This window comes from Oncorhynchus tshawytscha, linkage group LG08, assembly GCF_018296145.1.
Source record: "Oncorhynchus tshawytscha isolate Ot180627B linkage group LG08, Otsh_v2.0, whole genome shotgun sequence".
Taxonomy (NCBI): domain Eukaryota; kingdom Metazoa; phylum Chordata; class Actinopteri; order Salmoniformes; family Salmonidae; genus Oncorhynchus; species Oncorhynchus tshawytscha.
Genome location: NC_056436.1, coordinates 57,747,391 through 57,774,609, shown reverse-complemented (window position 1 = coordinate 57,774,609; position 27,219 = coordinate 57,747,391). Strand labels below are relative to the sequence as shown.

At 45.1% G+C, this 27,219-nt stretch overlaps 3 protein-coding genes and 1 pseudogene across 12 annotated transcripts; 1 reads left to right on the top strand and 3 right to left on the bottom strand.

Annotated features, from left to right (window-relative positions):
• Window positions 1–486: 486 nt before the first annotated feature.
• Window positions 487–4,556, bottom strand: LOC112256252 (GTP-binding nuclear protein Ran). Of its 2 annotated transcripts, none has more exons than XM_024429357.1 (7): window positions 4,460–4,556; window positions 2,917–2,981; window positions 2,744–2,828; window positions 2,259–2,384; window positions 1,743–1,930; window positions 1,088–1,258; window positions 487–863 (listed from the first exon to the last, which is right to left on the bottom strand). In XM_024429357.1, the coding sequence occupies exons 1-7, from the start codon at window positions 4,539–4,541 to the stop codon at window positions 819–821; spliced, it is 762 nt and encodes a 253-aa protein (XP_024285125.1). In that variant the 5' UTR covers window positions 4,542–4,556; the 3' UTR covers window positions 487–818. The 2 variants fall into 2 exon arrangements, with proteins under 2 accessions (XP_024285125.1, XP_024285126.1); XM_024429358.2 differs by lacking the exon at window positions 4,460–4,556 and adding an exon at window positions 4,369–4,393.
• A 256-nt stretch (window positions 4,557–4,812) lies between these two features.
• Window positions 4,813–10,996, bottom strand: LOC112256253 (NADH dehydrogenase [ubiquinone] iron-sulfur protein 8, mitochondrial). Of its 2 annotated transcripts, none has more exons than XM_024429359.2 (7): window positions 10,861–10,996; window positions 10,051–10,105; window positions 9,893–9,961; window positions 9,645–9,734; window positions 7,835–8,007; window positions 5,433–5,561; window positions 4,813–5,277 (listed from the first exon to the last, which is right to left on the bottom strand). In XM_024429359.2, exons 2-7 carry the CDS (start codon window positions 10,088–10,090, stop codon window positions 5,146–5,148), a joined length of 633 nt encoding a protein of 210 aa, XP_024285127.1. In that variant the 5' UTR covers window positions 10,091–10,105; window positions 10,861–10,996; the 3' UTR covers window positions 4,813–5,145. The 2 variants fall into 2 exon arrangements, with proteins under 2 accessions (XP_024285127.1, XP_042181621.1); XM_042325687.1 differs by lacking the exon at window positions 10,861–10,996 and adding an exon at window positions 10,641–10,663.
• A 329-nt stretch (window positions 10,997–11,325) lies between these two features.
• Window positions 11,326–21,060, top strand: LOC121846912 (putative per-hexamer repeat protein 5). 8 transcript variants are annotated; one of them, XM_042325684.1, is made up of 11 exons: window positions 11,326–11,498; window positions 11,871–12,019; window positions 14,903–15,002; window positions 15,074–15,181; window positions 15,319–15,425; window positions 15,593–15,707; window positions 16,094–16,159; window positions 17,799–17,988; window positions 18,474–18,631; window positions 18,752–20,239; window positions 20,480–21,060. In XM_042325684.1, the coding sequence occupies exons 2-11, from the start codon at window positions 11,880–11,882 to the stop codon at window positions 21,035–21,037; spliced, it is 3,030 nt and encodes a 1,009-aa protein (XP_042181618.1). In that variant the 5' UTR covers window positions 11,326–11,498; window positions 11,871–11,879; the 3' UTR covers window positions 21,038–21,060. The 8 variants fall into 8 exon arrangements, with proteins under 8 accessions (XP_042181618.1, XP_042181616.1, XP_042181617.1 ...); XM_042325682.1 differs by having other exon boundaries at window positions 18,752–20,779; window positions 20,858–21,060; XM_042325683.1 differs by having other exon boundaries at window positions 11,329–11,498; window positions 18,752–19,579; window positions 19,676–21,060.
• Window positions 21,061–23,168: 2,108 nt separating this feature from the next.
• Window positions 23,169–23,953, bottom strand: LOC112255696 (annotated as a pseudogene).
• Between the last annotated feature and the right edge of the window lie 3,266 nt (window positions 23,954–27,219).

Genomic DNA, 27,219 nt, shown 5'->3' with positions numbered 1-27,219 from the left:
TTAAACCATGGTGTTTAAAGACTCACCAGGAGTCTGCAATGAAGTCCTGCTGAGTAAACAGAATGGAATACATCTGCAGTGAGCTACATGCCCTCACATACTGGATAAGCTAAAATTTTAACATTTTGTTCACATTTTAAGAAACAAATGCGTGTTATTCCCACCAGGACATTGAGAGATATACCATTTAAATATATTGTTAAGTCACATCAAAAAGGAACATGGGTAGGTAGTGTTTTCTTCAGAAGTTACACCACACAATACAGAGTATCAGGGTCAGAGCCCATTTCATTTCCACTCAATTATAGAAAATACAATAAAATAAACTTTTCCTCATAGGGAAATTAGAATTTCAGTTTTACTTCCTGAATTGAAATACACCCCAACCCTGCGTAATAAATCAGCTACTGGAAAGATTTGAGTCGACAATGCTCAACTTCTACCCCCAACGACATGTCAGAACAACAAATCAAAGACAACTGCATGTTGTATTGAGAATGTTTTTATTCAAAGTTAATTCCCCCAAGTGCTTCCGGTCAGTCGGCCTTAGCCCAGCGTGTGCCGGGTAAGGGCAGAGGGTGGTGCTTGATGATGGTGAGTTGCACATTACCATGCCAACACTAGGGCAGGTGTCTTACAATGAAACTAGAGAACCACACAACTTTACCAAGTTTGTATTTTTATCTGTTTTAAAACAGAAACGGAAAAAAGTTCCAAAATAAAAATAAATCTGCAACGGGATTTTACATTTAAAGGGGCCAAACTCCAACAACTTCCTGACACACAGGGGGGGGGGTCATACATACATACATAACATGTTAAAGGTCATCATCTTCATCTGGGAGCGCTGTTTCTGATGCAACCTGGAGAGGGGGAGACAGAAGTGAATAACGGTTAGTGTTACGACAATACACCATTTACAAATCAGCAACATTGATGCATGTTAGTATCTAGCCATTCTGATCCAATTTCCTACGGTAAGACAATGATAAGATCAGATCCTTCCGATCCAATTTAAACCGATAACACTTGACTGTCTCGACGCAGTCCATCTACCCGTGCTGAGCCACTATGCGGTTCTACTCACTTTGAGGTCATGCTCGTACTGCGCTGCGAGGGAGGGGTCCATGAGGATCTCTGGTGGGGCGAGAGCAGGCATGGCCACGAACTCCAGGTTGGGGTCTCCAATCAGCTTCCGTGCTAGCCACAGGAAGGGCTTCTCAAAGTTGTAATTACTCTTGGCAGAGATGTCATAGTACTGAGAGAGGGAGAAGAGGGTTATAACATAACTGTGGAGAACAAGGTGTAAAATGTTTATTTACCCATTATTTCATCAGGGCTAGTCTCAGTTTGCACAGAAACCCAGATACACTGCTATACTTACTGACTTTATTGTCCCCACGGGGAAGTTTTGTTGCAGTGTCATGCACATGTTTAAAGTGGTGTTTAAATACAAAACAAAATTGACAATACAATGTTCATAAGTATATACATTCAATACAACGCTCATAATATACATGTTTAAAATTGTTTTATTGGTAAGACTTGCTTGCTGCCCTAACTGAGTAGATAGGAACATTAGCCCAAACTATTTAGGAGGGATATCACACCTGGCACAAATTGTCTAGTTCTGTTTTTCTTGCTGAGGGGTGCCCTATACCTGTGCCCAGAGGGGAATATTTCAAAGTCCGGGTACAGGGGGTGGCTTGGTACAACAATATTAAAAAGTGCGTAATTAGTACCTGGAGGTTCTTCTTGCGATGGAATACGATGCTCTTGGCTTTGACTTTCCTGTCTTTGATGTCTACCTTGTTGCCGCAGAGGACTATGGGAATGTTCTCACAGACTCGCACCAGATCACGATGCCAGTTGGGTACGTTCTTGTAGGTGACTCGGGACGTGACGTCAAACATGATGATTGCGCACTGGGCTGGAGAGCAGAAAGGAGGAGAGGAAAGAGGGAGAAGAGGAAAAAGTACAGAAGGGGATTCAGATAGTGAAGAGGCAAAGAAAGCAAGAGAAGGATGTAGAGAGGGAGTGTCACAACATGAATCTAGTCAACATAGCATCCTTACTGGAGGGGGCAGAGTTCACCCAGAATAGCTTTGTCATTCTCTACTAGACAGCAGCGCCCCCCCAGCAAGCTCTGGCAGCAAGTATGTCAGTAGAGCAGGGAGTTATTTTCAGTAACTAGGGCCCAGAGTTTTTCCTATTGACAAAACTTCCAGGCCAAGCAAACAAGCACTTTTATACAATACCTTGGATGTAGTAGCCATCTCGGAGCCCTCCAAACTTCTCCTGCCCGGCTGTGTCCCACACATTATATTTGATGGCCCCCCTGTTGGTGTGGAATACCAGCGGGTGCACCTCCACTCCCAGCGTGGCTGGAAAGAGGGAGAGAAGAACAGGAACCCATCAGGACAGGCGAAAGAAGGGACAGATGACAGGGAGACAAGGAGAGGTAGCGAGAAATAAGGAAGAGAAAAGAGGAAGTGGGCAGAAGAGAAAGAGACCGTTTAGAAACAGGTGTTTACAAGGTTGGTGCTGGAACGGTGGCTGTTGGTTTCATTTCGAGTCGATCCCTTGCTGCACACTAATCTGGTTGCCTCCATGTATCCCCTCTTTCTTATGACTAAAACCATCAAACCATTCTACCACTACGGGTTGTGGATGTGTTGGTGGGTTCGCGCTATAAATGGGTGTGTTGGTGTAAGTAATTACATGCTGATGGGGAGTGACTTACCAACATATTTCTTCTCAAACTCTCCCGTCAAATGTCTTTTGACGAAAGTGGTCTTTCCCGTTCCTCCATCGCCAACCAACACAAGCTGAGAGGGTAAGAGCGTTAGAAGTTGGAACACATGCTCCAAAACAAAATAAACAGTACATGTGTGAGATAGAAGGAAAAACCCTCACCTTGAACTGGACCTGCGGCTCTCCCTCTGCCATTGTGGAATGTGTTGTGGGTTTTTTATGTTCTCCTAAAACACAGACCGGATGGTATGGTTAGCGAGCTAGTATAGTTAGCTGGCTACCCTGGCTAGCTGGATCAACTAACTAACTAGTGGCTAATGAGATTGTAGTTTTGCAAAGGGGGTTCCCAAACTTTTTCCACACTGTCCATTTCTTTTGACACCCCTTATTGGAGAGAATTTTGCTGGTTTAAATCTTGTTTTCTGCAATTCTACACATTTGCCCGTGTTTAATGTGACATTGAGTGACAAATTATAATATACATGGGCTAAAAAAAACTAAATAAAGAAACCTTAGCTGACATGGGCTAGTTGATCTGGACATTTCTGACAAGTTATAAATAGCCATCTAAAGTGTGCGATGACGAAAATGACAAGATTAACTGACAATGCACTAACCAATTTAGAAACTGCACTATTACAACTTTCAAAAGCATTTTAAAAGCCTGACAGAGTTCCTTTATACAAATGTTTTCTTATTTAGGTCCCCCGCCCCACAGCGGTTTGTGAACCACTGAACTACAACAACCAAACAACCTTTCGACATAGCAGCACGCGTCCAAGCTAACCAACAAGAAACCTTGGTAACTAGCTGCGCGTTTTATTAAACTAGCAACTTATTCCTAAACCTTTGCATATTTCCGGACATCTGACAAAACAGGACATTACAACGTGCAAACAATCCGATCGATAACCTAAATTCAGGCCTTTAGTTATGACTTCTAAATATAATATTAATCAGTTCATGTGATGTCACGTTAGTTAGCTAGCTAGCACAGCATGCAGTCTAAACGCCGAGGATGGCTAGCTAGCACAGCATGCAGTCTAAACACAGAGGATGGCTAGCTAGCACAGCATGCAGTCTAAACGCCGAGGATGGCTAGCTAGCACAGCATGCAGTCTAAACACAGAGGATGGCTAGCTAGCACAGCATGCAGTCTAAACACAGAGGATGGCTAGCTAGCACAGCATACAGTCTAAACGCCGAGGACCGCTAGCTAGCGCGCACGTTAGCTAGTTAGCGTTTGAGTGCGCCATTCAGCAGGCTGCCGCACTTTTCTAGTTTCGGCTGGAACAATGTCTGTGCAGCACAATCGGTTCTCTGGCTAGTTCACAGTCTAAGTAATGGTTCTGTTATGTAACAAATTAACCCTGCACAAAACTGCTACAATCTGATCTTTGTGTGGACAATAACAATATAACGAAACATCCTCAATCAAATCTATAAACGAAACAATAAATTAAAGTTGCCATCTAACGTTAGCTAGCTAGCATTTCGCTACTGGAGCTACTCGCAAAGCTAACGTGGTCTTAGAAATCAATAAAACTGTCTAACAACTTCGCTTATTGCCAAAATAATTACTAAACTGAAGGTATAAATACACCAATAACGCACTTTGGTGTCTCTGATTGTCCCGATTTTGATTCACAATGACTAGAAATTGAATTTAGACTAGCGTCACATCAGGAAAAATGTTCAGACTCACCCGGCGTTGAAACGAAGCGGAAAAGAGTAAATGGCTGCGTCCGCGGGAGATTCAGCGACGACCTGAGTCCGTTTCCGCTCATATCACGTGATCACCGCCAGCGATAAACTGTTTTTGTTGCAACAGTTGAGATATTAAAACCGTTGCGACTCTGTGATATACACATAGGTAGTAAAGCTTTATGGTGGTTTAAAAACAATTTATAAACGTTTTGTAAAATGTAACATGCATGTTTTTAAAGAGTGCAAGCTATAATATTTGTATTCAAGCTATGCCAAACCATCTCTTCCTAATCTTCATTCAATCACACATGTACTTCATACCCAAATCAGTATGAAAGAGTACAAACAGGAGGCCTTCAGAACACAATTTATTTTCTTCTTACAAATAAGCTACAATTAAATCGACAGTTATTATAATGCTTATTCAAAATCTCATATGACAACATTTGCATGAGGTATACACTTAAATCAAATAGTGATTAATGCAAATGTGTGCGCTTTTGCTTTTACACTTGTGCGTGTTTAGTTGACTTTGACAATATGCCTACTGGCTCTATGTTAAAAGTATGATCTATTCCATAGTTGGTGTATTATTCATTGACATAGGATTGTCTTAGTGTTTACAGTATGCATAGTATAGGTAGTTAGCCAGTATGATGGTGGTTGGTATGCCAGTATGATGGTCTATCTATAGAGGTAGTCTGCCTGTATGTTGGCAGCAATCTCCGACTCCCACTGATCTCCATTGTTCAGCAGCTTCTCTTTGTTGTACAGCAACTCCTCGTGGGTCTCCGTAGCAAACTCAAAGTTTGGACCCTGAAGGACATGAAAAAGTGAAATAAGTCCAGAAACCCTTAACCCTAGAATACACCAGAAGTTGGAGAATTATGCAACTGAAAGTTCTGTTCTCTTATGACCAAAGCCACTAGAATTTGACAAGCGGTGAGTGTGTGAGATTTCCAGCTGTTCACCTCCACAATAGCATCAACAGGGCAGGCCTCCTGGCAGAAGCCACAGTAGATGCACTTGGTCATGTCAATGTCGTAGCGAGTGGTTCTTCTGCTGCCGTCTGCACGAGTCTCAGCCTCAATGGTAATGGCCTGGGGCAGACACGGGGGCAGCAGAGAGAGGACAGAATGAGCAGGCAGAGGGAAATAAACTATGTCAGTGTCCGAATACCAATACCGTCGTACTAAATAATATGAAAACAGAAAGTGTAATAATATGTGAAATATCCAAAACAGTACTCAAGATTGCGTCATCTAATGCGCTATTACGTTGACTCCCGCCATTCGTTCATTGTAGAACAGCACGTCAATTTATCTGATTATCAGCTGTTGTCAAACACGTGCGTCGGAAAAGACAAGTGAATTCTACTAGATCGAACGTGAAAATGAGTATTCAGTTTAAGTATGTAGTAAGCTGATATGGGTATTCGGACACAACCAGTATGTACCCTATGAGCTGTGCAGGAGGTATTCGATTACCGGGGGAGGTAACTGGACTTTGTAGGGGTTACCTGGTTGGTGTACCATTGCATGGTAAAGTATATGAAGTTACCGATACCCTGGATAGTGTTATGGACTGCAGGTACACTACATGACCAAAAATATGTGGACACCTGCTCGTCAAACATCTCATTACAAAATCATGGGCATTAATATGGAGTTGGTCCCCCCTTTTCTGCTTTAACATCCGCCAATCTTCTGGGAAGGCTTTCCACTAGCTGTTGGAACATTGCTGCGGGGACTTGCTTCTATTCAGCCACAAGTGCATTAGTGAAGTCGGGCATTGATTTTGGGTGATTACGCCCGGCTCACAGTCGGCGTACCAATTCCTCCCAAAGGTGTTCGATGGGATTGAGGTCAGGGCTCTGTGCAGGCCAGTCAAGTTCTTCCACACCAATCTCGACAAACCATTTCTGTATGGACCTCACTTTTTGCACTGGGATATTGTCATGCTGTAACAGGGAAGAGCCTTCCCAAAACTGTTGCCACAAAGTTGGAAGTACAGGATCATCTTGAATGTCATTGCATGCTGTAGTGTTAAGATTTCCCTTCACTGGAACTGAGGGGCCTAGCCCGAACCATGAAAAAAAGCCCCAGACCATTCTTCCTCCACCAAACTTTACAGTTGGCACTATGCATTGATGCAGGTGGCGTTCTCCTGGCATCCGCCAAACCCAGATTTGTCTGTCGGACTGCCAGATGGTGAAGCGTGATTCATCACTCCTGAGAACGCGTTTCCACTGATCCAGAATCCAATGGCGGCAAGCTTTACACCACTCTAGCCAATGCTTGGCATTGCACATGGTGATCTTAGGCTTGTGTGCAGCTGCTCGGTCATGGAAACCCATTTCATCGTGCTGCGGATAAACAATTATTGTGTGGTTTTATCAACGATAAACCAAGTTCATACATGTAGATAGATAGCTAAAGAAAGATATGGCCGGAAGAACCAAAACGTGCACCCTGAACTGAGTTTGGGAAACGGTGGAACGGAGATGGCGGACACTGAGGTTTTGTTTGAAACGGCTAGTGAGTCGAGTGAAGCTAATAGTACAGAAAGCGAGAATGAGTGGGTTACGGTGACAAAGAAAAAAAGGTTGTTTTTGAGCGGCGGGGACTGGGAGACTAGTCAGGTTCGAGGCACAGATGAACGGAGCAAAGTACAGAAAGATCAATGAAAACCTGCTCCAGAGAACTCAGGAGTTCAGATTGGGGCGAAGTTCCACCTTCCAACAGGACAACGACCCTAAGCACACAGCCAAGACAACACAGGAGTAGCTTCGGGTCAAGTCTCTGAATTTCCTTGAGTGGCCCAGCCAGAGCCTGGACTTGAACCCGATCGAACATCTCTGGAGGGACCTGAAAATAGCTGTGCAGCGACGCTCCCCATCCAACCAGACAGAGCTTGAGAGGATCTGCAGAGAAGAATGGGAGAAACTCCCCAAATACAGGTGTGCCAAGCTTGTAGCATCATACCCAAGAAGACTTGAGGCTGTAATCGCTGCCAAAGGTGCTTCAACAAAGTACTGAGTAAAGGGTCTTAATACTTATGTAAATGTGATATTTAGGTTAATTTTTATAAATGAGCAAAAATGTATAAAAATCTGTTTTTGCTTTGTCATTATGGGGTATTGTGTGTCAATTGATGGATGGAAAAAAACGATGTAATCAATTTTAGAATAAGGCTGTAACCTATTGCAATGTGGAAAAAGTCAAGGGGTCTGAATACTTTACGAAGGCAAGCAGGTATTAATGATGCATATGCCTACATACAGTAGTTTGTAGTACTAGTGAGTATAGTGGCCAGGGCATTGAGAGCAGTGTAGTGCTTTTCCAGTGTGTTTATGTGGGTGTATATGGGTCACCTGGGCAGGGCAGACAGCCTCACACAGCTTGCAGGCGATACAGCGCTCCTCTCCGTTGGGGTACCGGCGCAGAGCGTGTTCACCACGGAAACGAGGAGACAGGGGACCCTTCTCAAACGGGTAGTTGATGGTAGCGGGCTCGCGGAATAGGTAACTCATAGTCATCCCCAATCCTGGAGGAGTGTGTGGGAAAGACAGGTAAAGAAATGTTACTTAAGTTGTGTGTGTGCGCGTCACTGGAGTACCGCAAGGCCCATGAGCTCTGGGGTCCCATTCGTCTGTCATCGATGTCTATTTTATTTGACTTAATAAATCATTTTGACAGTAACCCTCCAAAAAGTTATTCATAAACATGTACTAGGAAGCTAAGCGTTTGTTTCTTGGGCTTCAGGAAATGTGACTGAAAAAGGCAATGAGGGGAGCTTACTCAGGTAGTTCTTTGTGGTTTTTAGTTTAGAAAACAAAAATCTCTGCAGAAGCGACAGTTACAGGGATGGTAAAAACAGCTGTATTTATGTAGCAACGTTAGGAAAACTGTGAAGGGAGTTGTGCTTAAAAATTAGCAAGTTTGTAACATCTTCAATTGAGCCTCTCATTCTTAATTGCCAGCCTCAACGCATTAAGGAAAGAGATTAACTGTCGCCTACAGGAAGCTCTGGGGACAGGTCAATTGGATACTGGACAAACGATAAATTGCCAGATGCAAACAGATTATCGTCTTTAACAGACAACAGTTCTTGAGGGCTTGAACAAAAGATAGCAGTTTACGTTTTTGTTCATACATGGTGAACCAGCGTTTGAGTTGTGTGGTTGCAATATCAACTGTCTCTTATCTCTGGTCTATCTTGGCATGCATCATTTAAAACTGTGTTTAAATTGTGTGCAGCACAATGGACATATAACGCACAATGTCTCAGCAAAGACTGTCTGGGTTGGTAATACTCACTATAGAAAACAGTCAGGCTCCCAACCTGGACCTACAGCCCTTGGTGAAAACATTTGCACACCAAAAAAGGAAGCCTTCAGGACACCAGGGGAGTCTCCTGAATTGGATTTAATTGAATTTACCCTGAATATTGCAGCCCATTTGTGTAGGCTACTAGCCAGACAGAATTGTCTGAGTTCAACAATAAAAGTGGCTGAATTTATCCTCAAGACAACTACTTTTTCCTCATTGTTAGGCTATTTGATGTGAATTTTTATAAAAAGCTAAATACGGTATATAGCTATAGATAGTACACTGCATAATGAAACAAACCCAAATAAGCTAGTGTTTTGAGAGTGGACTGACTATTATTTGGTATTAATAGACTGGTTATATGCACAACCTTTTACCCAAGCTGGGTGAGAGTGAGGATGGCTCATCTCATGCAGGCTCAGGTAACCTATACAGGACAGTTGTATATTCCCCCCCCCAAATTAATTGGTAGCTGATTAGTATGCTGTTGCATCAAACATTTATTTTACAATCTGCAATGTTTGAATGTCCAACTTTAATTGCATTATTGCTGCCAGCCAGCAGTCTAAAAGTAGCAGCATTGCGACACTGTGTATAGCTTTGTGAAATTTTAGGCTTAACATGAGAAAATGCCGACCAAATAGGCCTACCAATACACATTAATCCATTAGCTAAAGCTAAGCTAAACCCTGGCACCCCAGAAAACCTATCAATGTTTGCAGCCACATAGACATGTCGCAATTTCAGCACCATGGACAGTGGTCGGTAGAGTCTGCACTTTGATTTGTGTTTTTATTTTAGAGGAGGGGGGGGACTCCAGAGAAACTGTGTTATGCAAGTGGTGTGTGTCACCTCTGAAGAGCTCGGTCCACAGGAGAGTCTGAGCAGCTCGGTCTGTGATGGACCTCATATCAAGAGGAAGTTCCTTGGCATTCACATACTCTATACACACACACAGAGAGAGAGAGGAGAACAAGATGAGAGAGAGAGGAGAACAAGAGAGGACAAAGAAGAGAACAAGAGATGAGAGAGGCAGCTATGAAGCCAAATCAAATTCGTTGTTATGGGTACTACTGAATATCAACATTTGTGTTACTTACTGTACATCTCTCTCTGCACACTGAGGCTGAAGTGTCGAACCAAACCGGGGCTGATAACTCCAAAGGTGCCTACCAAAGAAACAGAGTAGACAGTGACACATGTAGCCATCACCCCCCCCCCAATGATAGCAATTTGATTTACAGGTGTCTAGTCTTACCTGGCCTGGGGCAGTAAAGCAAACGCACTGCAGTAGACATCGAAGCAAGAAGAAACTGGAGAGAGAGAGAGATATGGACCATTTGTTGAATAGGTGGTCAATGAGGCAAATAGGCAAAATTGTGGATTCCTGATCCCACATGTCCAACAGCAGAAACAACCTTTCTCTCTGCCCCTACGTGACCTCCAGTGAGCACATCCTAGACACAAACCTCTTCGTGAGTGTCTGTAAAGTGGTGAACAGATTGTCAGGCAGCTGCTTTACCCTGCACTTGCCTAATCTCCCATACCCAATCTGGCCTTTCGGCGACGTCACAGGTCACACAAAGGCGCCATGCATAAGCACTTTCACAGCCAATCACACTGACCTTACAAATAAATACTGCAGGCTACCGTACAATTGTAGCCCCCCAAAATGTACAATGTATAGGCTACAACTGTAGGAAGACGTTGTCACTAGCAAAGAAAGTTGAAAGACAAAGCGTGCAGTTTCTCCTAAATCCCGAATAGTTTATAACTTTAACTAGGCTGTTTTGATAAATAAACCTTGAGGAAAAACGGTTCTATTTAAAACTCTGAATAATAACTCACTATCGACAGTAGGCTATCTGAGATGTCTGGACCATATGATGGTGAAGCTGTTCAGGCAACAATAATTACATGCTGCGCACTTAAATACCGCTGTCCAGACCGGACCGTTTACTTCGCAAGTATTCTAAGCACTGTAATTGAAAATGCAGGAATACCGATTCAAAAATAAAATAAACATTATTTGTTTAAAAAAAACAGCATCAAACATTGTGAAACATACCTGCTCCCACAACCTGTGATAACAGACGCAAGGGACAACAGTCTATGCACTTGCACTGTTGCTCCGAGAGGAGGGGAACTCAGACGAGGCTTGTGAAACAGCAGTGTACTGTAGACCTGGGTAGACATAGTCGCCATTTTGAATGTGGCAAAGTTCTATGCACTTACTATCCAGTGCATATCAAAATATGGTATTATTCATCACACCACCCTCCTATTTTACAATGCTATTATACACAGTCATTTAGACACAGACATACACACCAGTGGAGACTGGTGGGAGCAGCTATAGGAGGAAGGGCTCATTGTAATGGCTTGAAAGGAATTCATGTGCGGTTTCTATATGTTTGATCTGTTTGATACCATTCTATTTATTCCATTCCAGCCTTTACCATGAGCCCTTCCTCCTATAGCTCCTCCCACCAGCCACCACTGACACACACACACACACACACACACATATATATATCTATATATATACATACACACACACAATAATGACTTCCCAATATGAGTTTGTGAGAGCGCAAGACTGAATAGCGGAAGTTTCTCTCTTTCTTTCCAATCTCGTTCTAACCAAACACTTCCCTCTAGCAAGCATTCCACCCAGTGATCAAAGAGGAGAGAGAGAACTCAAAGGTATTTGATTTTACACCATTGCTACTTTATAACTACCGAATATGGTAACAGTCACAGTTAGTGTCGAGGCAGGAAGCAGATTTGGCTTCAGCTCTGCTTCAAATTTAACAACTTAATCTGTTGATGCTGTGGATAGATTCTGTAGCACCACACTGTATGCATGAAGCCTAGATTGTGTTAAAGTACTTTATTTATGTAACAATAGGCTGTAGGTTTGATCTAAGTGTTTTAATATACAGGATAAGTATTCTTATAAGTATACTTGCTTTATCTCTAACACACATAAAGTACAGACACACACAACGGACACACTCTGGTCCATCAATACAGAAGTGATGAGAATGTTTGAAACTGGGACCTCTCCTCTCTCAGTAGAGTAAGATGCTGAGTGCGTCCACTCCGACTCAGATGCCCCCCAGCGGAGAGGACATTTCTGGTTCTGACAGGGGGTCAGAGGTCAGTGTTCCAACTCCAGCCACAGACCGCTTCGGCTTCATCCTGGTGAATGGATCCACTGCCGGGTCAGTACGAAGCAGTCTCTGGCTTAGCAGCACTGAAAACCCGTTTCTGTTCTCTCTCTCTCACTCTTCACTGTAAAGGTTTACATTTTCTCTCTCTCTCTCTCTCTCTCTCTCTCTTTTTAAAGCCCATGTACAGTCTTTCTCATTTTATTTTTAAATCACCACTGTATGTCTAAAAATCACTGTGTGTTTATTTAGCGAAAATAACAAAAAAATATTTGTAATAATTTATTTCCCTTGACTTAAAAAATGTAACATTAACCTAACAAAGACAGTCGTGTAGGAATGAGGTTTGTACAGTAAATGTAAATACATTTAAATAATTAGCTTTTTTATTATAATGGACTGATGGTACCTGCATCTGATGGTCATGGTGCTTTCAGGACAACTGGGAACTCGGAAAGAAACTAGGTCAAATCATGACGTCAGTGATCTTCAGGTCAGAAAGTCAGTGCTCAAGAAAGATGCCCGAGTTTCTGACTTCCCTGTTGTCTTGAACACACTGAAGTTGGAAGTCGGAGATTTCCAAGTTCCCAGATGTTTTAAGCACGGCATTAGTCGCAGCTCAGGGAAGGATGGAGAGAGCAGCAAATAGTCCACCTCTGACAGTCCCTGCTCTCTCCTTCCTTTCCTCTGGTGAGACTGACCAGAGAGAGGGCCCACCGTCTTCCACCTGATGGCGAAACTCGAGTGGCACTGCCTCATGCACAAATTCCTGTTGTTCCTATGACCAGAGAAAGTGAAATATTCCTCGATATTAAAAAAGACACGACGAGCTGCAGATAATAATAAAAACGCAGGGCTATCAAGACACTTGGTTACTCATTCATTGCCGCTGCAGCTCAAGTGGAAGTAGGGAGAAGCACGTTTTCTGTTTTGTAATAGTGTTGAATAAAACAGTGTTGAGAGTGCTGAATAAAAATTTAGGCATGAACTCACTCATTAAAAAGCAGCTCTTTGCTGTATTCTTTGACAGTCTCTCTCTGGTCATGGTTTTAAAAGTAGTGAAATCTCACGTAGGCTAGTATCAAACTTTACTGTGGCAGCTGTAGTAACTGTGACTGGAGCTATCCGATTGGCCAGCGCAGTTTGCACACTCTAGTTAGCAACAGATCTCCCGGTCCTCGGGCAAATTAAATAGTTTAAAATGGGAACAATTTACCTTTGCCAGGGCTTCTGAATCAAGTGTACCTACCATCAACAGTGCAACCCGGAAAAAATAATTATAAAAGGAGTGCAAGACTTTATTGTTGGCTTTTCTACAGAAATGTTTGGTGATCGACTAGGAATGCCTTGAAGATTGACCAGTTGAACGCGATCGACCGGTTGGTGACCACAGATGTAGGCTTTAGGAAACAAATTTGAAGATATTTACATACACAGCCATGCTTGGCGGATAGGATGGTCTAGAGCCCACCCCCTTACCCAGATGAACAGTCATTGGTCTATTATAATCAGATCACATTGTGACATCACGATATGGCCAAAAGTTCCATCCCACCTGAACAGGCTGAAATTATTGTTGTTGTTTTTTTTCAAAAAGCTCTTACACAAATAAGAGGGGGTGCTTTGCTGCAAGAGGGACTGGTGAACTTCACAAAATAGAAGGCATCATGAGGAAGAAAAATTATGTGGATCGATTGAATCAACATCTCAAGACATCAGTCAGGAAGTTAAAGCTTGGTTACAAATGGGTCTTTAAAATGGATAAAGACCCCAAGCATACTTCCAAAGTTGTGGCAAAATGGCTTAAAAAATGGCCATCACAAAGCCCTGACCTCAATCCTATAGAAAATGTGTGGGCAGAACTGAAAAAGCATGTGCGAGCAAGGAGGCCTACAAGCCTGACTCAGTTACACCAACTCTGTCAAGAGGAATAGGCCAAAATAACCCAACTTATTGGGGGAAGCTTGTGGAAGGCTACCCGAAATGTTTGACCCAAGTTAAACAATTTAAAGGCAGTGCTACCAAATACTTATTGAGTGTATGTAAACTTCTGACCCACTGGGAATGTGATGAAAGAAATGCAATCTGAAATCAATCATTCTCTCTACTATTCTTCTGACATTTCACATTCTCAAAATAAAGTGGTGATCCTAACTGACCTAAAACAGGGAATTTGTGTGAGGATTAAATGTCAGGAATTGTGAAAAACTGAGTTTAAATGTCTTTGGCTCAGGTGTATGTAAACTTCCGACTTCAACTGTAGCTGTTACACAATTTCAGTGTTATTTTGACCTGTGTGGAAATATCCTAAAAAACAACAGCAGGAAAATCACCTTTTTAACTGCACTGCCCTTTAAAGGATTGATTAGTTATGATAAGAGAAACAAACGGAGCTATAATGCATTTCTGGTGAACAGAAGACACTAAAGACTCATCCTATAACTTGCAACTTCATGCAAAGAAACAGTTGTAGCACGAAAGATAACAGTTCAGCGTCACAGTACTTTTTTTTATATATAGATACAAATGTAAGTCATTCTTTATTTAGTTCATAGAATAAACCCAGCTAATAACCGAACACAAATATAACAGACATCCTCTTAACAGTCATCTCCTACACTCTCTCACTCTGTGACCTTGAACATCCTGACCCGTTGCTATGGAGATAGTCATACCCCCACCATGCGGTTTTCCTGTTTCCTGTGTATCTTTACGGTGTTCTCTTTCTCTGTGACGAGACATGAAGGTGCAGTTGACTCAACTCAGTACATTTTGGTAAATTGGCTGCCTTAGAGAGGACTTTGGTCCTCAGAAACAGGAAAGAGTCAAAGTGAGGAGTTAGTTACCTGCCCTAGAAAGATATGGACTTGAAAATGTTATTATGACAGCTATGCTTAAAGTGATCACCTTATTTTGCTTATGATATGTTGGTGTCAGGAGTGAAGGCCCTGCTCCTGAGCTCGTTAGACAGAGAGAGACTAAGTGGATCAACATCATCAGCCAATGGGATCGTGTCTTACTAAAGAAGTCCAGCAAGGTGTGTACTTGGCGTTTTTGATATAACCTGGGACACCAGACCCAGGCATTTACTCTCCACCGGTCTCTCAGGTCAAAGAGCAGTGTCAGAAAGGCATCCCAGCATCCCTCAGGGCTAAATGTTGGCCACTGCTGTGTGGCGCCACAGACAGAATGCACCGCAACACGGACCTCTACCAGGTAAGACAGAGTAAACAACTCAACTATATAGATAAGTTCTAATAAACGATTCTTACTGGGCCTTTATGGTATTCTTACCGTAAATATACAAATATTGCAGAGTAAAGTTCTCAGGTAAATCTCTCTCCCTCTGTCAGACTCTGGACTCCAGGCCTGCCCTACAGAGCTGTGTGGACGTTATCGAGAGAGACTTAGACCGCCAGTTCCCCTTCCATGAGATGTTCCTCTCCAGAGATGGCCATGGGTTAAACAGCCTCATGATACCCCGTACAATTTATGGAACGATGATGACATACAACACATCTTTCTCCATCTCTCGTTCTTTTTGTAGTGTTGTATAAATATTGTCTGGTGTTATCCCGTCAGTGTTGTGGTTGATCTGAGTGTTGTGTTGTGTGTGTGTGTGGGTAGGCAGCGTGGTCTGTTCCGCGTGCTGAAGGCCTTTACTCAGCTGAAGCCTGACGAGGGATACTGTCAGGCCCAGGGACCTGTAGCAGCTGTACTGCTGATGAACATGCCTACTGAGGTACTGTTACAATCAGGGGCGCAACTTTGGTTTTAGAAATCGGGGGGACATAATTATTATGATTACTTATTGTTTATCCAGTCGGATAAACACTCCAAACAGCCTACCCGACCGCTCGGGGGCGTCCCATGGTCCTAAAGCACACCTTGCCTCGTTTTGTATCACATTCCAATGATAAAATTAGGGGGGATAAAAATGCCATTTCAGAATGTAGGACATGTCCCCCCATCGCCCCTCAGTCCCCAGTGAAATTGCGCCCCTGGTTACGATCACCATCAATCCACCTGAACAACATGAAAGGACTGGATAGGTGGCAAGCTTGAGCTTTCTCTCTGTCACAGCCTGTAATGACCTTCCATCTCTACCTTTGCTTTCCCCTCCTATAGGAGGCATTCTGGTGCCTGGTACAGATTAGTGAACAGTACCTCCCTGACTACTACAGCCCCCTTCTGGTAAGATAATGTTACTTACTACTCATGGTCAATTAGTGATCCAAAGAGTACTCACAGAGTGAAAACTGCATATGTACAGTGCCAGTCAACCGTTTGGACACTCCTACTCATTCCAGGGATTTAATTTATTTGTACTATTTTCTACATTGTAGAACAATAGTGAAGACATCAAAACTATGAAATAACCAAAAAAGTGTTAAGCAAATCAAAATATATTTGATATTTGAGATTCTTCAAAGTAGCCACCATTCGCCTTGATGACAGCTTTGCACACTCTTGGCATTCTCTCAACCAGCTTCATGAGGTAGTCACCTGGAATGCATTTCAATGAACAGGTGTGCCTTGTTAAAAGTTCATCTGTGAAATGTCTTTCCTTGTTAATGTGTTTGAGCCAATCAGTTGTGTTGTGACAAGGTAGGGGTGGTATACAGAAGACAGCCCTATTTGGTAAAAGACCAAGTCCATATTATGGCAAGAACAGCTCAATTAAGGAAAGAGAAATGACAGTCCATCATTACTTTGAGACATGAAGTTCAGTCAATCCTGAAAATTTCAAGAACTTTCAAGAAGTGCAGTCGCAAAAACCTTCAAGTGCCATGATGAAGCTGCCTCTCATGAGGACCGCCCCGGGAATGGAAGACCCAGAGTTAGCTCTCTGCAGAGGATAAGTTCATTAGAGTTACCAGCCTCAGAAATTGTAGCCCAAATAAATGCTTCACAGAGTTCAAGTAATAGACACATCTAAACATCAATTGTTCAGAGGAGACTGTGTGAATCAGACCTTCAAGGTTGAATTGCTGCAAAGAAACACCTTCTAAAGGACATCAATAAGAAGAAGATACTTGCTTGGGCCAAGAAATATGAGCAATGGCCATTAGACCGGTGGAAATCGGTCCTTTGGTCTGATGAGTCCAAATTAGAGATTTTTTGTTCCAACCGAAGTGTCTTTGTGAGATGCAGAGTAGGTGAATGGATGATCTCCGCATGTGTGGTTCCCACCGTGAAGCATGGAGGAGGTGTGATGGTGTGGGGGTGCTTTGCTGGTGACACACCAGCATGGTTTGCATCTGGTGGGACTATCATTTGTTTTTCAACAGGACAATGACCCAACACACCTCCAGGCTGTGTAAGGACTATTTGACCAAGGAGGAGTGATGGAGTGCTGTATCAGATGACCTGGCCTCCACAGTCACCTGGCCTCAACCCAATTGAGATGGTTTGGGATGAGTTGGACTGCAGAGTGAAGGAAAAGCAACCAACAAGTGCTCAGCATATGTAGGAACTTCTTCAAGAATGTTGGAAAAGCATTCCAGATAAAGATAGTTGAGAGAATGCCAAGAGTGTGCAAATCTGTCATCAAGGAAAAGGGTGGCTACTTTGAAGAATCTAAAATCTAAAATATATTTTGATTTGTTTAATGCTTTTTTTGGTTACTACATGATTCCATATGTGTTATTTCATCGTTTTTATGTCTTCACTATTATTCTTCTATGTAGAAAATAGTATAAATAAGTGTGTGTGTCCAAACCTATGACTGTTACTGTACATCAATATGTTTTTCATCAGTAAAGGGTTTGGTTGTTGTAACATAGCTGAATAGCATTTCTCCAGACACTTGTCTCTCTAATGTTGTCTGTAGGAGGGGGTTCTCTTTGATGCGGCCATGCTGACCTGGGTGCTGAAGAAGACATGTCCCGCAACCCACAAGCATCTGCAGAGACACGGCGTGGAGCCTCTGATGTTCGCCACCGATTGGCTGATGTGCCTGTTCACACGTCATCTGCCATTCAACACCCTCCTCCGAGTCTGGGACCTGTTCTTCTGCTACGGTCTGTTAATGAAGGAGGGAATGAATGAATTAATCTATCCATCTATCTATTCATTCATATATGTTATCCAGTATATCTATACTTATATTATGGCCATTCACCTGTTCTTCTGTCCCTATCTTGTCTGTCTGAATGACAGAGTACATACAGAGACTCCTCTTCCCCTGTCTGTCTGTCTGTCTGTCTGTCTGTCTGTCTGTCTGTCTGTCTGTCTGTCTGTCTGTCTGTCTGTCTGTCTGTCTGTCTGTCTGTCTGTCTGTCTGTCTGTCTGTCTGTCTGTCTGTCTGTCTGTCTGTCTGTCTGTCTGTCTGTCTGTCTGTCTGTCTGTCTGTCTGTCTGTCTGTCTGTCTGTCTGTCTGTCTGTCTGTCTGTCTGTCGTGAACCCTAAAGAAAGTATCTTTCTAACAAAGGGTTTGGTTAGTCTCACCTCTCACTCCCCACATATCCTGTGTGTCGTTCTCACCCTCTCCATCCCCCTCCATCAGGAGTGCGTGTGTTGTTCCAGGTGGCGGTTGTGTTGGTGCGCAGGGCTCTGGGCCGGGTGGAGCAGAGGGAGGAGTGCGAGGGGCAGATGGAGACTCTGGAGAGGCTGAGGGGTGTGAGGGAGCAGGTGCAGCAGGAGGACGATACCTTCATCGGAGAGGTCAGACACCTGGCCTCATGTACACCGGTTATTCTTGAACTATCCTATCATGCATGTACAATACACACCTGTGTTACCCCACTTTTACCAACTCTCCATCTCCCTTTCACCCCCACCCAGGTGTGTTCTGTCCCTCTTTCGGGTAAGGATCTGGAGAGGCAGACGGAGAAAGAGCTGGAGAAGTGGAGGAAGGAACGGCCTGCCTCCACTTTTGATCCCCGGGGTCGTTGCCATGGATATCGGATGGCATGGGCGAGGGCTCGAGAGAGGGAGGAGGAGAGGAACAGGAAGGAGAGGGCGAAAGGAAACCTGTCCATCCCACCGATTCGCTCGCCCTCCCTCCTCTCTCTCTCTCCCTCGCTCCTCCGCAAGAAGTGGAAGAGAGGGAGCAAAACAGACACAGGGGAGTGGGAGGGGGGAGGCAGAGAGGTGAGGAAGGTATCAAAGGAGGTGTGGGAGGAGAGAAGCGAGGGAGGGGATCTGAGGAGAGGAAGTGAGAAGGATGGTAGTCCAGTGAGGGCCCAGGGTGTTCCACCTCCTGCTACAGAGGACAGGGAACCAGTGGAACTGAGAGAACCGTTAGAACACAAAGAACCATCAGAACAGGACAGAACCCAAAAGACCCAGATGACCCCAGATTCAGCCGGAGTAGCGTCCCAGCAGCGTGAGCTCACATCTGACCCTCGCGTCACCTCACAGGGCCAGGAGGAGGAGCAGGGTGGTTTCAACGAGACACAGGCCTCTGAGCAGCACAGCGACAGCCAGTCACAGGAAACTAACCACAGTAAAGGCTCCATGGAAACACAGGAAGTACTGAGCAAACAGTCAACAGAGAGTGCACGTGTCGTCACAGAGCACATAGTGACAGAGACAAAGGGTGAGGCAGAGGAATGCAAGGAGACAGAGACACATGCAGAAGCCAAGACAGAGGAGGAAACAGTGACAGAGATCCAGATTCACACAGAAGCCAAGACAGAGGAAGAAACAGTGACAGAGATCCAGATTCACACAGAAGCCAAGACAGAGGAAGAAACAGTGACAGAGATCCAGATTCACACAGAAGCCAAGACAGAGGAGGATATGGAGGCTAAGGTACAGAAAGGACAACACACAGATAAAAGTGTAGGAACAGAGACAGATATGGGGTCAAAAACAGAGACTCAAACAGATGTTAATGCAGACACTGAGACAGACACCGAGGCCGACATGCAACAAGAGGCAGATACAAACTTAGAGGCAGAAACAGACATTGGGTCACTGAGAGAGAGAGACAAAGAGACGAACACAGAGACTGATACCAACAAGGAGATAGAGGCACGTACAGAGACACAGTCACACAAAGGGGCAGCAATGGAGACACACACGGACAAAAAATCTGAGGCAGAGAGACAAACAGAGGTAGAAACTGAGGAAGAGGCACATACAGAAACAGAGACACAGGGAGATAATGAGTCAGCGATGCACATAGAGGCAGACATAAGAGTAGAGGCAGACTTGGGGTCACAGATGGAGGCTGATACACACATAGAGACAGAGAAAGAGTCAGAGGTAGGGACAGAGACAGGGACAGAGACGCGCACAGAGGAAACTACTGACACAGGGATAGAGGAAGCCACTGACACAGGGATAGAGGAAGCCACTGACACAGGGATAGAGGAAGCCACTGACACAGGGATAGAGGAAACCACTGACACAGGGATAGAGGAAACCACTGACACAGGGATAGAGGAAGCCACTGACACAGGGACAGAGGAAACCACTGACACAGGGATAGAGGAAACCACTGACACAGGGACAGAGGAAACCACTGACACAGGGACAGAGGAAACCACTGACACAGGGATAGAGGAAGCCACTGACACAGGGATAGAGGAAGCCACTGACACAGGGATAGAGGAAGCCACTGACACAGGGATAGAGGAAGCCACTGACACAGGGATAGAGGAAGCCACTGACACAGGGACAGAGGAAATCACTGACACAGGTATAGAGGAAACCACTGACACAGGGATAGAGGAAACCACTGACACAGGGATAGAGGAAGCCACTGACACAGGGACAGAGGAAACCACTGACACAGGGATAGAGGAAACCACTGGCACAAACACAGGGATAGAAGAAACCACTGACACAAACACAGGGATAGAGGAAACCACTGACACAGGGATAGAGGAAGCCACTGACACAGGGATAGAGGAAACCACTGACACAAGCACAGGGATAGAGGAAACCACTGACACAGGGATAGAGGAAGCCACTGACACAGGGATAGAGGAAACCACTGACACAAGCACAGGGACAGAGGAAACCACTGACACAGGGATAGAGGAAACCACTGACACAGGGATAGAGGAAACCACTGACACAAGCACAGGGATAGAGGAAACCACTGACACACAGGGATAGAGGAAGCCACTGACACAGGGATAGAGGAAACCACTGACACAAGCACAGGGACAGAGGAAAACTGACACAGGGATAGAGGAAACCACCACTGAAACCACACAAACACAGGGATAGAGGAAACCACTGACACAAACACAGGGACAGAGGAAGCCACTGACACAAACACAGGGACAGAGGAAACCACTGACACAAGCACAGGGACAGAGGAAGCCACTGACACAGGGATAGAGGAAACCACTGACACAAGCACAGGGACAGAGGAAGCCACTGACACAGGGATAGAGGAAACCCCTGACACAGGGATAGAGGAAACCACTGACACAAGCACAGGGATAGAGGAAACCACTGACACAAGCACAGGGATAGAGGAAACCACTGACACAAACACAGGGATAGAGGAAACCACTGACACAAACACAGGGACAGAGGAAACCACTGACACAAGCACAGGGACAGAGGAAGCCACTGACACAGGGATAGAGGAAACCACTGACACAAGCACAGGGACAGAGGAAGCCACTGACACAGGGATAGAGGAAACCACTGACACAAACACAGGGACAGAGGAAACCACTGACACAAACACAGGGACAGTGGAAGCCACTGACACAAGCACAGGGACAGAGGAAGCCACTGACACAGGGATAGAGGAAACCACTGACACAAACACAGGGATAGAGGAAACCACTGACACAAGCACAGGGATAGAGGCGGTCATAGCGTCCCCAAATGAAATTCGGACACACACAGAGACAGCATCAAAGATAGAGATACAATACACAGAGCCCTCTAGGATAACACCAGCCAATCAGAGCCAGGTTTCTCCAGAGTTGACCTCAGGCCAAGACCAAACAGGCCAAGACCAGAAGATTCCTGAAGAACCCCAGGGTCCAGTCACCATCCATCCAGAGGAGAATCAGGAGACCCAGGACGTCAGAGAGAGTGAAGGAGAGAAGGAAGAGGAAGCATTAACATTTCCCTCTCAGGAAGCCTCAACTGACATCCTTCCACCATCACATCAGGGGGAATCACTGAAAGCTGACCTCCCTCTCATACCTGGCAACCCAAAGTCTCAAAGTAAGAGTGAAAAGAGCGAGTCTCCACCTCCTGCAGACTCAAAGGCTGGATCTGGCAACCCAGTATCCACACACGCGGACGTCTCCTTCCAAAGGACTCAGGCCCGTGATGGACCTTTGGCAACCACTTCCGGAGACTTCCGGCACTGCAAGTCCTCCAGCTCACGGAAGCTCACTCGGAGGCTCTCTGAGGATCTCTTTACCGACCCCGACCAATCACAACCCACTTTCACACACTCTAACCAATCAAATGCAGGCCTCATTCAGTTCGAACAACCACAAACTAACACCACAGCTCCAATTCAGGTACCAAAACACCCAGAATCACCACGACATGTCACAGGGAGCATCCCAGGCACTGTCCCACCTCAGACTGTGTCCAAACCAGGCAGAGGACCAACCGACACCCCTAGGCGATTTGGTCTCTTCCGCAGGCTCAAAGGGGAGCAGCCCAAACAGGGCAGGGAGCAAGGGGAACCTAAAGTCCCTGTCCCCAAAATCCTGATCCAGGACTTTAGTGATGGGACAGGTGAGGGGCGCACGGTCAGGGGGGAGGAAGAGGAGGAGCTGAGCTCCAGAGAGAGGAGGAGGAGACGGAGGGATCAGGAGAGGAGGGAGAAAGAGGAGGAGAAGTTACGGAAGAAGAGGGAGAAGGAGATGGAAAAAGAGGAGAAAGAGAGAAAGAGGGAGAGGAGGAAGCCTCAGACGAGAGGGAAGAGTTTTCAGGTGCAACACAGCAAAGTCCCCCTCCCCGGAAACAGCGGCTCACAGACATTTGGTTCCAAAAGAAACTCTACTCCGTCTATGGAGACATACTTTTAACAAGCAAGGAAAGAAATCGACATCTAAAAACATTATACAAACCACAAAAATTACCCATAAAACATTTCCTTCAATTGTAGACTTTTCTGGAATGTAAATAAAGCAATTATTTTTTCTAACTCAGGAAAATAGTGTTTGTTTTATTCTAGGGCTTGTGTACATTGATCATTGACATGCCAACATAAACAGGAAGTGCTTGTTGTTCAATTCCTCATAACTCCGGAGTCCCCGGGGTGATGTCATCATCATGGTCCAATAAAAAGGCTGAATCTCTTTAAATATTTGTCCTCAAAGGGATTCCATAAGTGGTGTGAAATGGATTTACACACAGTCTCACAAACACACAGTGCTCCTGTTCCAACACCCCAATGTCACAGCGATGCTGCTGGGGTATCATCCTCGCTGTCGCTGGCCAGCACTTCCTGGCTCTTGATCCTTTGATTGGTCAGTTGAGAATCAGTGGGACAGACTGACCCGAAAAACAGGGAGCGGAACAGAGCAGGGATAGAGAGGGAGAGATTTGATTCGATTTGATTGGGAGAGCGAGAGAGGGGTTGGTCTTACATTTTGAACCCAGCAGTTGTGCCACTCAGCCCTTCGACAACAAAGCTCACCTCTTTACTGGGAGGTCTTTCAGTGTCCTCTGTCTCTTCCTCCTCTTCCTTGCACTGTGATAAGCTACATGTGGCTGGGTTGTGATTGGGCGAGGGGGTCCGACCGAGCTGCGGGTGTACCGGAGGGACCCGCTAATTCACTGGTCTCCATGGCGATGAGGTAGGAGTCGATGTTGTCACTCGTCGAGTCGTCAGGAGCTGGCGGCAAGCGAGCTCTGGGGAGAGAGGAGGGGATTCTGGGTAAAGAGCAGGATCCTGTACAAAGAGGTATGACTGCTCTGAATGTTTCACAGTAAATGTTAATTTACCGTTTTGTGTTGTTGATGTTATGGTTACGGAGGTTGGAGTTGCCAGAGAGTGGCGAGCACGAAGTTCACCTCCAGAACACTGTCTGTTACACTTAACACCACGAGGCAGACAAAAACAGATACACACACAAATTAGTCATACACAGGAAACACAAAATATCCTAATAACTTAATATTCATATTTGTCCATTGTCCCCACCCTCCCCCATTTTTACGCTCTCTGTTTATTACCTATGCATAGTCACTTTACCTCTATCTACATGTACGTATTACCTCGACTAACCGGTGCCCCCGCACATTGACTCTGTACCGGTACACCCTGTATATAGCCTCCACATTGACACTGTACCGGTACCCCCTGTATATAGCCTCCACATTGACTCTGTACCGGTACCCCTGTATATAGCCTCCACATTGACACTGTACCGGTACCCCTGTATATAGCCTCCACATTGACTCTGTACCGGTACCCCCATATATAGCCTCCACATTGACTCTGTACTGGTACACCCTGTATATAGCTTCCACATTGACTCTGTACTGGTACACCCTGTACATAGCCTCCACATTGACTCTGTACCGGTACCCCCGTATATAGCCTCCACATTGACTCTGTACTGGGACCCCCAGTATATTGCCTCCACATTGACTCTGTACTGGTACCCCTGTATATAGCCTCCACATTGACTCTGTACTGGTATCCCCAAGATATAGCCTCCACATTGACTCTGTACTGGTATCCCCCGTATATAGCCTGCACATTGACTCTGCACCGGTACCCCCCGTATATAGCCTCCACATTGACTCTGTACCGGAACCCCCGTATATAGCCTCCACATTGACTCTGTACTGGTACCCCCTGTATATAGCTTCCACATTGACTCTGTACTGGTACCCCCTGTATATAGCCTCCACACTGACTCTGTACTGGTACCCCCTGTATATAGCCTCCACATTGACTCTGTACTGGTATCCCCCGTATATAGCCTCCACACTGACTCTGTACTGGTACCCCTGTATATAGCCTCCACATTGACTCTGTACTGGTACCCCCTGTATATAGCCTCCACATTGACTCTGTACTGGTACCCCTATATATAGCCTCCACACTGACTCTGTACTGGTACCCCCATACATAGCCTCCACATTGACTCTGTACTGGTACCCCCTGTATATAGCCTCCACATTGACTCTGTACTGGTACCCCTGTATATAGCCTCCACATTGACTCTGTACTGGTACCCCTGTATATAGCCTCCACATTGACTCTGTACTGGTATCCCCCTGTATATAGCCTCCACATTGACTCTACTGGTACCCCCATACATAGCCTCCACATTGACTCTGTACTGGTACCCCTGTATATAGCCTCCACATTGACTCTACTGGTACCCCCTGTATATAGCCTCCACATTGACTCTACTGGTACCCCCTGTATATAGCCTCCACATTGACTCTACTGGTACCCCGGTATATAGCCTCCACATTGACTCTACTGGTACCCCCTGTATATAGCCTCCACATTGACTCTACTGGTACCCCTGTATATAGCCTCCACATTGACTCTACTGGTACCCCTGTATATAGCCTCCACATTGACTCTACTGGTACCCCCTGTATATAGCCTCCACATTGACTCTACTGGTACCCCTGTATATAGCCTCCACATTGACTCTACTGGTACCCCCTGTATATAGCCTCCACATTGACTCTACTGGTACCCCCTGTATATAGCCTCCACATTGACTCTACTGGTACCCCTGTATATAGCATCCACATTGACTCTACTGGTACCCCCTGTATATAGCCTCCACATTGACTCTACTGGTACCCCCTGTATATAGCCTCCACATTGACTCTACTGGTACCCCCTGTATATAGCCTCCACATTGACTCTACTGGTACCCCTGTATATAGCCTCCACATTGACTCTACTGGTACCCCCTGTATATAGCCTCCACATTGACTCTACTGGTACCCCCTGTATATAGCCTCCACATTGACTCTACTGGTACCCCCTGTATATAGCCTCCACATTGACTCTACTGGTACCCCCTGTATATAGCCTCCACATTGACTCTACTGGTACCCCCCGTACACAGCCTCTCTACTGTTATTTTATTGTTGTTCTTTAATGATCTATTTTCTTCTTTTTTATTTATTCATTTTTTTCTTCAGCTTAAATACTTTCTAAACAGTTATTTTTCTTGTTGCATTGTTGGTTGGAGTCACGTTGGTAAATGATTCGGGAGACAGACTCAAGAATGCGTAACAGGAGTCTTTATTGTACCCAAATTTCGGCGTGCCATGTAAAGGCACAGGACGACGACCAAACAAACACTATAACAAAACGCAGGGTTGAAACCCAAACCAAAGAGCGAGGAGTACCTCGAATAATTAACACACACGCACAATGATTAACACACGGGACGAGACCCGTAATCATCTGCGCAATCCACAATGGCACGAAAGCCAGAAACGCACAGTACAGGTACTCACATGCACCAACCGAACGACAGCCCAATGGAAACCAAATGGCACACTTATACAAGTACAATCAGTGGGAATAAGGGCCAGGTGTGTGCAATGAAAGTTCCAGAGGGATCCGTGACAGTTAGGGGCTTGTAAGTAAGCATTTCACTGTAAGGTATACACCTGTTGTATTCGGCACATGTGACAAATAACATTTGATTTGAGAGAGAGTGAGAGAGAGAAAGAGAGAGAAGGAGAGAGAGAGAGAGAGGGAGAGGCAGCATGAGAGAGAGGGAGAGAAAGAGAGAGAAGTAGAGGGAGAAATGTGCTGACCAGGGCTGGGGGCGCGAAGCACGTTGGCATGGCTCTCTTCATCAAACACGGCCTGCAGACTCTCACTGTCCTGGAATGACAGGTTGTGTGACTTCAGCCGCCCTACGGCACACACACACACACAATATGCCATAGTTAGGGGAAAGCTAATGGTGCGAGGAGGTTTAAAGGGGTTGACTCTCTTCATATCAAACTGCTCTATGGTTTTACTGCACGTTACCATGTTTGCACTGCAGGGTGAAGGTGAGACTCTTCCATCCAGCTCAATGTGACACTTCTCTACTGTCTTCTCCAGAGACGACAGGGACCTGAACACAGCCTGCACACACTGGGAGAAAGGGAGGTTAAGTACAAATGACACATATATCAGAACACTATGATACAATCAATGTGTCTTTGTCCCTTGATGGCCATCTTGCAGCGAAAAGCATGTCCACAGGGAATGGTGTACCTGAATGGGCAAGAGAAAAGATGTATGTGCTTTTGAACGGGGCATGGTAGTAGGTGCCAGGCGCACCGGTTTGGGTGTCAAGAACTCAAATCAAATCAAATGTTAT